Raw genomic sequence first — 13,057 nt, forward strand, 5'->3', positions numbered from 1 at the left:
TCCTATAAATGTATATGTACATGGGCAAACTCACAGTGTGCAAATATGTGTCTATAGCTAAATATATACAAACCCATTGACAAACAGTTAGGAAGTTAGAAATTATTCTTCCATTTCACCATTGCCTTTCCTAGAATTTTGTCACAAATATAATTTTTCCACATATTTGAAGCCTACTCTCTGGAGGGATGTAATGTATACACAGAGTAAAGCTGTGAGATATCACAATGTTGGTGTCAGAAAAAACAATAACACTGGTTTTATAAAAGAGTAATTGTGAGGAGAAAGTTATACTTCACATTACTACAAATACACAAGTAGGATTTCATTAAAAGCTGAAATCAGTCAATATAATTTGTTTTTAATGTTTTATTTAAAATACTTAATTTCAACAGGATTACTCAAGGAAAATAATGGTTGTCATAATAAATAATGAGGAAGAATTCCCTCTAATTGTTGATTATTTAAAATGTGAGTAAAATACTAAAACATACTGTATAATGTAGTTTCATGAAGGATTCTTTATGGTTTACATAAAATTAATAGTCTCAATGGAATATTTGGAGACTGTGAACATTCCATATATCATTTTATTGTACTTTCACTTTATTACTTACTTGTGTGTCATCACTGATGGAAATAAAAATGTGTATATTTACACATATGAAAAACATGGATTTCAGTTTATGTTTTCTAGTCAGAGAAAGTTACCAATAATTTTATCTATACAGGAAAATTTTTAGAAACCCAAATTCTGAACTTTCTTTTCTTTTGAAGTTTCTTAATTCAGTCTAGGTATGAAAAGGAATTGGCTGTGATCATTCTTTGATTTCACTGTTATTTCTGAGTTTCTGATACAGTGTTAGGAATGTATAGACTTTAAAACTTGCTTTCTTTTTCTTCATCTCCCCTTGGACCTGTACAGGTGATTTCTGCAGTAATGTGCACCATTATCTCATATATGCTTGCCAAAAGATACAAGCATAAATAGAATTCTTACTTTCACTGAATCTTGGGGAACAGACAACTAAAACTGAAAGATAATTATGGTATGAATGTAAGTAAGCAGTTTATCACAGAGGTACAATAAGGGTGAAAATCTATTTAAAAACACATGCCTCATCCAAAACATGACGTAGTAAAAATGAAACATTTAAGTTGGCAGGAAGAACAGTTTAAAAGTTAAGATTATTTCCAGTGAGAGCAAGTAGCTCAAAAACCATGAGGAAGTCCTTCAAAGGTACACGTTGGATTTGCTGGTCAGGATGGGAAGCCTGTGTCTGGGGAAGGGTTCTAAGATCCTGGTCAGTTTAACGTGCTCCTGGAGCTCAGGGGTGTCTCAGTGGGAGAGCTAGGAAGGGGAAACACATGCTTCACCCCAGCTAGAAGGACACCTCAGCCCACCTAGATGAAATTGTCCCTTGGCTGTCCTCTATCTCCTTCTTGGACAGGGAGGTGGAGGAACTCAGTCATCGTGAGTACAACTGGCAGGAAGAAGTTTGCTTGTTATCACAACATTACTTCGGCAATGAAGTGCTCACTAAGGAGTATTGCGTTGGCATCCTCAATGAGGAGTGCCTCCTGGTATGGTAGCGGGGGTACTACCTGGGAAGCTCGGCCTGGCGTTACCCTTCCTGACTCCTCTCCCTCCAGGATACAGGGCGACAGGCTCCACTGCAGTCCAGTGGTTCTAGTGTCATGAGGCGAGGCCCTAGTTTCCCTCAGGGCACTGCCTAACTGAGCTTCTTCAGCTGGTTGGCTGACTGTGACTGCCCAGGGTATGGTGGGTTTGCTGAGGTGGGGCAGCTATGGGGCGTCATGGCAAAGGACCTTGTTGGACATTCCTTAGCATTGGAGGAATTGGCTTTGAACCAGAAGCTGACCTGTCATGACCACTTTGCCCAGTCCCCCAGGTCATCAGCCAGGGCCTGTGGCTCAATCTCCTGCAGCACTACCCAAGGGAGTTAGGCCCTCAGAGAGGGAACAGAGAAGAGGACAGGGAAGCAGCCCAGGCCTGGGGGTTGAGAGGCCTGTGGGTCCTGGAGTTAGGATGCACGTAGAGAAGCCAAGGCTTAGGGAGGGGATTGCAGTAAGCAAACTCAGGCCATCATGGGCTGGTGGAGAAAGGTCCATAAGGGAACTGTAGTTCCCACATTTCAGGATGGGGGAACCCTAATCTGCTAAATAGGCATAATTAGCTAAGGTCAATGGGTAAGAAGCCAGGATCAAGAGATAGCTGCCTCATCATCCCTTGCTAGCTCCCTTCTCTGTCCTGAGGCATGCCACTACCTGGGCTTCAGTTTGGGCTCCACCAGGGCTGTCTCACCCTCCATACAGATGCCCACCTGAGGCCTGTAGAGGTCTACATCCTCCCAGAATGGCTCTCCCAGGCCTGCCAAGTCCCATTTGGATGAACCGAGGCTCTGCTGACAGGCTTGTTCCCCTCTGCCATCCTCATTCACCCAGCAAATCCCCACCCACACAAAAGGCAGGCCACTGCACAGGGAATCTGGAGGACCACACAGGGCTCACAGGGGAGGATATGTGAAGAGACAGCAAAATGGAAGGGGATCTTCTGTGTGTTTCCAGGAAGGCAATCTGGCTGGACATTAAGGCCCACCTCACCATTGGTGAGGACACCCAGTGTCTCTTGGCCCTGAGCATGTGCACACAAACACACACATTGTCTAAATGGCATTGACATCAATGCTACCTGAGTGATCCCCAGATCCTATACAACCCTTGTGAAAATATCAATGACCCATTCTTCTCAGAAAAACAATCTGAGAATCCTAAATTTCCCGTGAAATGGGAGAACATCCTGAAAACCCAGAGCAATCCAGTAAAAAGCACAAAGCTGGAGGCATCACACTACCTAACTTCATGATATACTACTACGAAGCTTTACGTACCAAAATAGGATAGCACTGCAGAAAAGCAGAGACTTGAGCTTATGAAAAACAATAGGAGCCCAGAACTAAGTCACTGCATTTGCAGCTAAGTCACGGCCTTTTCCCAAAGAAGCAACAACGCCCAATGCAAAATCAAGTATCTTCTATAAACTAGGTTGGGGAAAACCTGAATAGCCACATAAAGGATTTTACCAGTGGAGAATTTATCACCAAGCTCCAATGTCAGACATGAAACGATAAAAATACCAGAACAAATCACAAGGAAGAAGCTCCATGGCATCTCTCTGGGCAATGATGGTCTCAAAGTGACTGCAAGAGCACAGAAAACACCATCAAAAAATAGAGAATATAGTCATATCAAACTAAAGTGCTTCACCACAATACAGAAAACTAAACATACAGAAGGGGCATCCTACAGGATGAGAGCAATGATTGGGTCACCATAGATCTATTAATAGGTGAATATTTACAGTAAATAAGGAACTCCCAACAACTCAATAGCTTGAAAACAAATGGGCGAAGGAGGGAGTACTCATTTCTGAAACTAAGACATACAGTTGTCCAGAAGACACACTAAAAAGTCCTCAACATCCCTAACCCATCAGGAAAATGCAAATCAAAACACAATGAGATTTCTTCTCACTTCAGTCAGAATGCCTATTTTCCAAAAGACAAGAAAAAAAAAAAGAAAAAAGAAAACCCTCATTTCTGGTGAGGATGCAGAGAAAAGGAATTCCTTGCTTACTTTTCGTGAGAATGTAAATTGTTGCAGGCATTACAAGAAGCTTTATGGGTTTTATTTAATATAAACAGTCTTCAGAAATCTACAGGAAGAACCACCCACCATATGATCCAGCAAATCGGAAAACCCGGCATGCCCACAAGTACACAGATCAGTATGTTGAAGCGGTGCATGCACCCATGCAATTATTGTTGCACTCATTACATTTTCCCTGGAGCCAAAATAACGGAAGCAACCTGAGTGTCCCTCAACTGATGAGTGGATTAAAAAAATGGGGCACATACACATATGAGCAATGGAAAAATGTGCTGCAATAATAAATAAGGAAATCCTGCCAGTTGTGACAATGAGTGTGAATCTGCTGAATGTGTGCATGCCATTTTGTTACGTCACATAAGCCAGGTATCAGAAAGGCAACTGGCACATGACCTCATTCTTATATGAATTCGAAAAAGCGGACTTCACAAAGTTAGTGACTGCAAGGTCTGGGGTGAAGAGGGTGCACTGAGGAGATGCTGGATCAAGAATTCATGTTTCTAGTTAGAAAGGAGGGATAGGTTAAAAATATTTTCTTCAGCCTGCTGACTATAACTAGTGATAACGTATTCTTTCTCTAAAAAAATTCTAAGACAGTGCATGTCAATTTTTTTCACAACAAAAATGACAAGTATGTGAGATCACGCATATGTTGATTATCTGGATGTATCCAATGCATAATGTATATGACCTTTTGAACAACACTCCTTAAGTTATAAATATGTATCATTTCATATTACAGATTTAAATAAAGATACAATTTTTAAAACACCTTGAGAATAAATGTCAATAAAGTATTTTATTATAAAGCAGTGCTTTTCATTTCCATCAAAGTCTTTTTATGACACAGGAAAGAATGCAACATCGTTTGGTAAGTTAAGGAAAAATATATGTGTGCAAATATATATAAAAAAATATATGAAAATCGCAATGAATGCTGATGATGAGTTGAAAGATAGAAATTAGAGGCATGGAGACTACAGTCCATGAATTGAAACCTTCACTGCATGTTTGTAAAGAAGACGTGAGGAGGAAGAAGAAAAAAGCAAAAAACTCAAAGCCATGCCAGGGCCATGGGTCACATCTGTCATCCCAGCACTTTGATAGGCTGAGGTGGGAGGATTGCCTGCACTCAGGAGTTCCAGAGGAGCCTGGGGTAACATGGGCCCGTATGCAAAAAGTAATCAATTACTTAATTAATACATAGCTGGGAAGGGTTGCATGCACCTCTAGTGCCAGCTGTGTGAGAGTCTGAGTTGAGAGGATCACATGGGTGTGTGGTGTCTGGGCTGCAGTGGGCTGAGATCCTGGGGCTGCTGTCCAACCTAGAAGACAGAGTAAGACCCATTCTCGGAAAACCAACAAAACAAGAGTCACATTAGGTAAATTAAAACTACGTAGTATGAGGAGAATCAAAATAAACGAAACATCATAAGAGCCTACGTGATCCGATGGAGGAAACCAGCTTTCACATAATAACAGCCCCAGATGGGGAGAACAATAAGACAGGGCAGAGAGAACACTGTAAATAATACTACACCAAACTCCCTAAATGAGTTAAAAGACATAAATGTAAAAAGAGTGCTTCTTTTCAATTCAAAGCCCTTAATAACAAGTGCAAGTTTCTTTTTCCGAATCCCTGACATGTATTCAGCTAGCCTGAAGCTCTTGGTGAAGTTCCCAGACCATGATGTGCCCTTTCTATATACTCTCATTTTGTTATTTCCTATCACTTATCTGCAGCAGGTCATAACGAATCATGATTGTTTGACATTCTTTGACACAATGAAGAATTCAGGTATGAGTTCATAAAACAATAGTTTATGACATGTCATGAAGAAATTCTGTATGCATGATGTTGGTTAAAAGATAATACAAAACTGAAATGGAGGAAGAACATTTTCTACGTTTCATCATTGTGCTTGTGTTTACACAGCATGCATCTATGAACTATAACTGCCTGCTGGAAAATTATCTGACACAATCACTTGAAAGTTCTCCTTCCGCGTTGCAGGTCACAGGCATACCCACTTTTTCACTTTTCCACCTTTTCCATACACTGAGCGAGATAAGTGGAATCCATGTGACTTTTGGCAATGCTGCAATGCTCAGTATTTGTTTTTAACACTGTCATTGCTAGACTGGCCTGAAATAAACCGTTCATTATGGCTTACAAAAAGAACTCATCTCTTCCAGCTCAGAGTCTTTCAAAGAGGAATTCCATCCAGACATGAAAACCATAATCTGATGCCACTGCCAACAGATTCAGAATTACAAACTAAATTCAGATAGAGAATAGAAAGGTAGATGATACAGATGGAGAGAGTGTGGTGGGGAAGGAAGGGAAAGAAGAAAGGAAGGGTGTAAAGGAAAGAAAGGAAGAAAGGAAGGGAGAGAGAGTGACAGATGTTCAAAGACACAGATACAAAGTCTAGCATGGTTGTAGAGATAGGCATGTACAAATTACCGCAGGTAGTGTGGAAAAATAAGGGCAGACGGAGACATAGGTGGAGTCAGAGGAAAGATACAGACCCACGCAGAGAAATAAACATGCACAACTACAAACACACTACAAACTACAAACACACACTTGGTACTTTAAACATGAAAAAGACCCTGACAGTAGATGTAACAGAGGTGTTTCAGAGTTACTGAGGCAGAATACATATCCGTCAGTTCCCTTAGCATCTGTGGCCCATGTGCACGGATATTCAGTGGAAGAAGCGTTAGACAGCCTGTACAATTCAGCACCATCTCTGATAATACCAAAACAATGGATCTCATGTGAAATCACTAGACTGAATTGTATGGAGGATTTAAGGAAGGAGCCCAGTCTGCTGCATTCACTCAGTGGGGTGGCAATATGGCTGAGCCACCAACCCATGGCACGCCCATCCATTGTAGACAGTTCCTGGTTTGCTGCCTGCCTTGGAAAAAGCTCTTGCCCTACCACCACTTTCAAACAGGCTAGTTCCAACACTAGCCCTGGCGTCTATTTACGGTCTCCTTCTTATCTATTTACCTCCTAGAGAAATCATTGCAAGACACCTTCCTCAACTTTTTCCTATGCATTAAATTTGGGGCAAGACCTTTTCACACGAGCTGATTATAGGCAAGTACCCAGACATTTCCTAATCTGAGTTGCCCTGAGTGCAGGCACCAATCTGTTGCCCCATTCCCACTATAGGGATACTGTACTGGACCACAGGGTCTTTGACCTGCACACAGTAAGACAGAGGGCAGCTTCACGGGGCCAAAGGGTTCCGAATGTTTTCAGAATAATTTGCTGAGAAAACCTGTTTCTCCTGTGTTTGTGGGTCATGGGGACAGTAGTCAGAGGAGGACAGGCCTCCCCCTCCAGAGCTTCTGCTGTTTGCCCAGGAGCAGGGACAAAACTGGACCATAGATTTTCAAAGCTCAACTGCTGATACTGAGCAGGAGGTGTGGAATGCGTATTGAAGGCAGCACAACAGATTCATGAACTTTGACTGTCAAACCTTCTTCCCTGAAACAACATAGCTCTTCTCACAGAAGCTGTGCTGACCAGAGTACATACGGGACAGAATTGTTAGCACTCTACTAGTGTGTGGCCAACATGGATGCTCGTGTTGGAACTGTTTTTTCTGGGAACAGGGAAGAAAGATCTGCCACCGACACTGATATCCTCCTCAGCCATCCTTGACAGAGGCAACCCCTCATCTTGTGCACAGACACAGGTGTTCATGGGAAGCAGCCACCCACCCGTGAATGAAAACTGTATGTTTTCTCCTCCTGTGTGGGGCTTGCAACACATACTCTGCAACTATCTGCTCTTTACATTATTAAACTTAGGCAAAGTATGCTGAAAAGGCCACAGAAAATTAAAGGGCCCTGGGCTCCAGAAACAATCTGCAGTGCCAATCACTGGGGAGAATAGAGCCTCACTAGAGTTTGCAAGAGCACAAAATGCACTCGTAATGTTGGTAGCTACATACACTACTGGTTCCTCAACTAACATACAATTTTGGAGAAAAGCTTAACCCAACTAAAGACGTAAACATCAACAAGAGTGTCCATATCCTGGGTCCTCAAGTGAGAAGACAGTCCATGCGTGGATTCTCCAGTAATCTTGTATTCCACAAATCCAATCCCTTTCCCCTCACTTCTGCCAGTCTGTGTTTTCCCTTAGTCATCTACGCCAAAAAGCATATCCTGAATGCCTTCCCACATGCCTCTGTGACCTTTCCCACAGTCCCTCCGTACACCTTAGATGCCCATTTCTTCTCATGTTGATGTGTGAGAAGTTCTGAGGGGCTGATTGTGCCCGAAAAGGATTATGCATTCAACCTTAAAAGAACATATGAATTCAACACGAACGTGAATTTTACGATTTCCATCATCATGTGCTTATCTATTGCGTAGATGATACCCAAAATGAAGGATTTTGGAGGTCCCAGCAAACTGGGCTGTGGAAACCTTAACCCCTTTCCTTGAACTACCTCTGCTTCCATAGGACAAAGTAAGTTTCCAACTAAGCTGTATTTTGCTTTTACCTCCTCAACTCTGTCCTGTAGGAAGAATCCCAACACATTCCACACCCATTCACTCCACAATTTTAGAGGCCCAACTCCAACACAGACTGGTCACTGCCATGAAGAAAATAAAGCATATTGATTGATCAATTCATTATGACACCCGAATCCAGGGGATAAATGTACACACACACACACACACACACACAGAGTCACACATCCTTGAGAATGTTTATTTGGCATTCCATACAATCCAAGTTTACCCCCTCTTCCTGTCTGATGTTTCTGTGACTGGATCTGTTTTTCCTTTACTTCCTGTGCATAAGACCATGCTGGGTACTGACATCCTGCATACAGTAGTAACTTCTTAGGAGTTCTGCTGTTTTAGGTAAGGTCTGATGCTCCCTCATAGTCAACTCAACATCTGGGAGTCCCCTAGGGAAATACAAACACATGTCAAAACCCACTTCTCTCAGCCATACTTTGAAATGTTTTAATTGTAGGGACCGCTGAGAAAAGGATATCCCTTCCCCATTTGTGATCTCTTAAACTTCCTCCTACCATGTGTTACAAACTGTTCTCCGCAATACCTGCCCCATTCCCAGTACTCTCTGTGAGGGGAGTCAGCTAACAAGATGCATTGTACACTAAAAGCACACAGAAATCTGATGGGGCAATAGCTTAAGGAAATCCATCAATCTAAACAGTCCTTTGTGGTCTGGGACAGGGATGACCAGGAGGCACATTCAGGGAGCCCAATCTCATGGGGTTGGTAGGATGACTGCCGGTGGGGTTGACGGCCATGGAATCAAAGGCCACAGATTGAAGTGAATGATTTTCAGCTTCACTTCTCAGTGATTCTGGAAATGGACTATTCTCCCCTGGGCTTAAGACTCACAGCTATAACTTGCTTTGCAGTGCAGTCTCTAATCTGCCTTTTTCAGACCAATGCCATGAATGTCCTGGATTCTGTCACTCTCTGTCTTCCTCTCAAGGAATTTCTACATGTAGGAAAGCAGCCTCAATTTCTACATTTCTGAAATGAGTGTCTAGGCTCCCTGAATAGGCAGGTGTGTCAACCCCCTCATAGTGGGCATCAAACAGCTCCAGTTCCAACTCAACGGCTCACCTGAACTCTCTGTTCCCTTTTCAGGTGGCTTCATCCTCTTGTAGTACGGCAGGGGATTGCGCCACAGGTCCTTACATAGGATCTGTCAGGGGAATCAATCCGGAGACGCCTCATCAGGGCTCAGACTGCAGACCCAAGCAGCTGTGAACACACGAGGGTCATTCCTGATGTTTCCCAGTGAGGACCTACCTCAGCAATCCTATTAGATCCTGCGAAGTTGTGGTCAGAAAACCAGTTGAAGAAGTTAAGGCTGCTGTTGTGGTGTCTGCGGCGATAGGCCTCAACTTCATAATCCGGATACCACTGAATTGGAGTGGAATGAGAAGCCCTGTATTCTACAGGGACAGGAAGTTTGTGGGAAGGGGGCTGGATCACGTTGGCAATGATCCACCCACCATCTTCCTTCCACTACCCATCCTGGGAGCCACCTGTCACCTGTGATGTTCACGAGATATTCCTTGGTAATAACTTTATTCTGGAAGTATGGGCTACTCCGAAAGAACAACATGATCCTGCAGAGATGAATGGGATGCTTCACTTCTTCCACCTGTCAGGACAAGGTGCAGAAAGTTTAAATACCTTTTCGGGTGAGGGGCCAACTGTTGCTCACAGGAATCAATTCTTTCCCTTACCCTCCCCCACTAAACCCTCTAGCCTCAGTCTTGCTGGCCTCACCTCCAAGTTGATCATGTAGCTCAGCATGTCTTCATCTTGGTCAGTGATCAGGGCTGACATCTGGGGGTGGTTTGCAATCTGATTTAGGTCAAAGAGCCTTTACATGCGATGGAAGGAGAAGCTAGGAGCAACAGGGAAGAAGGCCTAAGAGCACCCAGAGGCTGGGGTAGGTGATTTCTCAGATCTGCTTCCACGTATGACCTCCTTTCGCCTCCCCCTCCCCCTAAACTAAGGCCTCTTGGCTTCACAGAGGGTGTATAATTCTGAGGCTGACTGCACTGACATGGGGAGGTGCGATTTGCAGAGAGTTGCTGGTATCTGAGGAGTGGCAGAATCTGCTTATAGCCGAAGACGCCCAGTCCCAGATCGGACTAGCAAGGGGGAGCAATCACACTGCCTTATAAATAGCTTGATTCACACAAAAACTTATTCTGGTGTGAACTCGCTTCTGCTCTTCAAAAACATGCCCCAAAAGTCTGCTGCTCTGCATCACCAAGGGTTTCTCTGCCGCACGCAGGAAAATAGTACCCACGCCTGCTCTGGCTTTCCACAGCCACATTTGTCCGGGGCAACTCACCTTTGTTGCCCAAAGGTGGCGTCACATCGACGCCAAGCTGCCCATAAGTTACTTACACTTCCCTGAGAGCACCTCTCCACCAGAAAGGCAGAAGAAACACTGAGAAGGATACAACATTGGCCCAGAAGCCAGGGAGGCTCTGGATGACCGCGCCTCTGCAGTCTAGGTGGGCCTTGCGCCTCCGCTCCATCTTTTCCCTCTGCCGAGAAAAGGCCTTCCTGGCTTGGGCATTAACCGGCCCCAGCTCCACCTGAACGCCCAGCAGCTCCTCCACAGCAGACTCTGGGGTCAGGGGCCCAGTGCCAGGCTGTGCCCACTGGGCCTCCTCCTGCGGCTCCACGAGGCCCTCCTCCTGGGCCACCACCTCCACCTCCGCCATTATGTCATCCAATACCAGCACCGCCTCCTCCCCCAAAGCTGCCTGCTCACTCTCCACCCCGGCCGCCCCCTCCTGTACAGCCTCCATCCTGAAGACGGTGCCCTCCTCCGCACTCCCACACACCAAGGCCTATGCTTCCCGAACCGAGCCTCACGAACTCTGCCGCAGCCTTTATTGCACCCAGTGGGTCAGTGGGCCCTCAGGGCTCATGCGCGGGGCTTCCTGGCGCCCCCTAAGGGACTGCGCGCGAAGGGCGCAGGGAGCCGCGCTGCGACCGCCTTCCTCCCATGCTGGCCAATGAATGCGAGGGCGGTGGACGTCTCCCTGGGCGGTACAGTCACTGGTGGGCCTGCATCTCCAACTCCCCCTAACGCCAACTCCTCTCCCCAAACCTCCTCCGAGAAGCCCTTGGAGCTTGTGCCCGGTAGCTTGGCGTCCGGGGACCGGTGGGCTGCGTGGCCTTTGGAATTGTGGGCACGGCAGCCCTGTGTCCTGACATCCTGAGTGTGGCAAGCCATGAAAATCTCTATGTGTCATGAACACATGAAACATCTCTCTTCGTTAGGCAGGTCAGGTAGATGGTACGGAAGTAATACTGCAGATCCAGAGAACTGTCTCTGGTTTCTGGGGCCAGGGTGCCAGGGTGGCCTAGGGGAAGTGAGTCGGGCCGGGCACGTGGGAGGAAAGTCGCCTGCTTGTGCTGAGGTGGAATTGATCTGCTGTAGAGGCCAGAACCCCGGCACGCACTCTCGCAGGTCGAGTCAAATACAGGCTCTGCGTACCATGCTTCCTCCCTGAGGATGCTGTAGTCCAAGGAGCATTCCAAACGGTTTCTTATCCTATGCGCTGGTCACACCAGAGGCCGGCCTCCAGGGTTGGCCATTGATGACTTGAACGCCTGGTGTTTTGCAATGCCTTGCCGACCCAGAGCCTCCCGCACCCGCTGCAGTGGCTGCGGTGCCTGCTGGTGGGGCTCTGCAAGCCCAGGGCCTGGGCCTCTGGCTCCTGAGCTCCTGTACGCAGTTGAGCCTGCTGGGCACCCGAGGCCTGTAGCCATTGCAGGATCTGCGGGCCCAGCGGAGCTCCTCAGGAAACCTGGGTCCACGTAGGTGTGGGACTAGGTCCTCAACAGGGCGATGCCCGTGGGTTTTTAGGGAGGGTGTCTGTTGGGAATCGGACCCCAAGAGCCTAGGTGTGCGGGGGATGAGCTGGGCTGCGCAGGCCGGGATCTGTGGGAGCACAGAGGACGGCACCGTGTTCAGGCTGGAGGCTCTGCTGTTGAGGACGGCCAGAGTACAGAGCTAGGAGGCGGCCTTGGAGGAGGAGGCGGTGCTGATGGTGGAAGACATAATGGCTGAGGTGGAGGTGGTGGTTGAGGAGGACATCGACGTGATGTGGCAGAAGGAGGGCCAGCGGGCACAGCCTGGCGCTGGACCCAGAACACCTGGGCCGTCAATCGACTCGCTGGAGGTCCTTCACTTGGAGCTGGGCTCCGTGAATGCCCCAGGCCACAGGGCATCTCCGCCTTTTGGGCCAGAGCCATATCCTTGCAGCTTGCTTGTAGCAGCCCTGGGAGCACGTGGTAGGGAAGGGGAGCCAAGCACAGCACTCACAAGTGAGAATCGCGGCGCCAAGATCCCTTCCCGCGCAGCAGAAAGTCGAAGGGCACGTTTCCCTGGGAACGTCACTGGGGGACGGGCAGTCTCTTTGCCGTTGCCAGCCGTTCAACCACCCCATGCTCTCGGTGCCCGTTTCCTACAGGCTTAGCCCAGAAACACAAGGTGCTTAAGACGGGTTCGTGGTGCATGGGGCTGCCGACCACCTCAAGGCAGGCACCAGCTCCTCAGATACGCTTTCTTCCCCCTGCCGGCGCCAAACCCAAAGGGGTGTAGGCCTTGAGTCTATATAACCTTCTTTGCACCCACGCAATTCCCATGGGGAGCACCAGATACAACTCTGCAGCCGTTTCTTACTACAGGACTTCCCTCAGGTGGACAGGCCCACCCCTCAGGGAGACTAGGATAAGAAGACAGCACACATCCGGACATCAGCAGAGCAGGTCCGGCACCCAGCACACAAAGGCCTCCTGCAGCTCA

The 13,057-nt window shown here is 46.8% G+C and overlaps 1 protein-coding gene across 1 annotated transcript; it reads right to left on the reverse strand.

The window, feature by feature from the left end:
- Positions 1 to 8,421: 8,421 nt before the first annotated feature.
- On the reverse strand, positions 8,422 to 11,048 carry LOC129025684 (testis-specific Y-encoded protein 3-like). The gene is made up of 6 exons (XM_054473360.1): positions 10,695 to 11,048; positions 10,006 to 10,083; positions 9,766 to 9,877; positions 9,520 to 9,665; positions 9,331 to 9,412; positions 8,422 to 8,636 (listed from the first exon to the last, which is right to left on the reverse strand). The coding sequence occupies exons 1-6, from the start codon at positions 11,046 to 11,048 to the stop codon at positions 8,614 to 8,616; spliced, it is 795 nt and encodes a 264-aa protein (XP_054329335.1). The 3' UTR covers positions 8,422 to 8,613.
- Positions 11,049 to 13,057: the final 2,009 nt, after the last annotated feature.

Source organism: Pongo pygmaeus, chromosome Y (assembly GCF_028885625.2).
Source record: "Pongo pygmaeus isolate AG05252 chromosome Y, NHGRI_mPonPyg2-v2.0_pri, whole genome shotgun sequence".
Classification (NCBI taxonomy): Eukaryota; Metazoa; Chordata; class Mammalia; order Primates; family Hominidae; genus Pongo; species Pongo pygmaeus.

Bases quoted from the DNA above. Each gene is read 5' to 3' on its own strand.
- LOC129025684 (XM_054473360.1), bottom strand. From the start codon at position 11,048: ATGGAGGCTGTACAGGAGGGGGCGGCCGGGGTGGAGAGTGAGCAGGCA. The intron at 9,878-10,005 runs GTGAGGCCAGCA...TTGTCCTGACAG, and splicing joins GCTACATGATCAACTTGGAG to GTGGAAGAAGTGAAGCATCC. The intron at 8,637-9,330 runs GTGAGCCGTTGA...GTATTTCCCTAG, and splicing joins AAAGGGAACAGAGAGTTCAG to GGGACTCCCAGATGTTGAGT.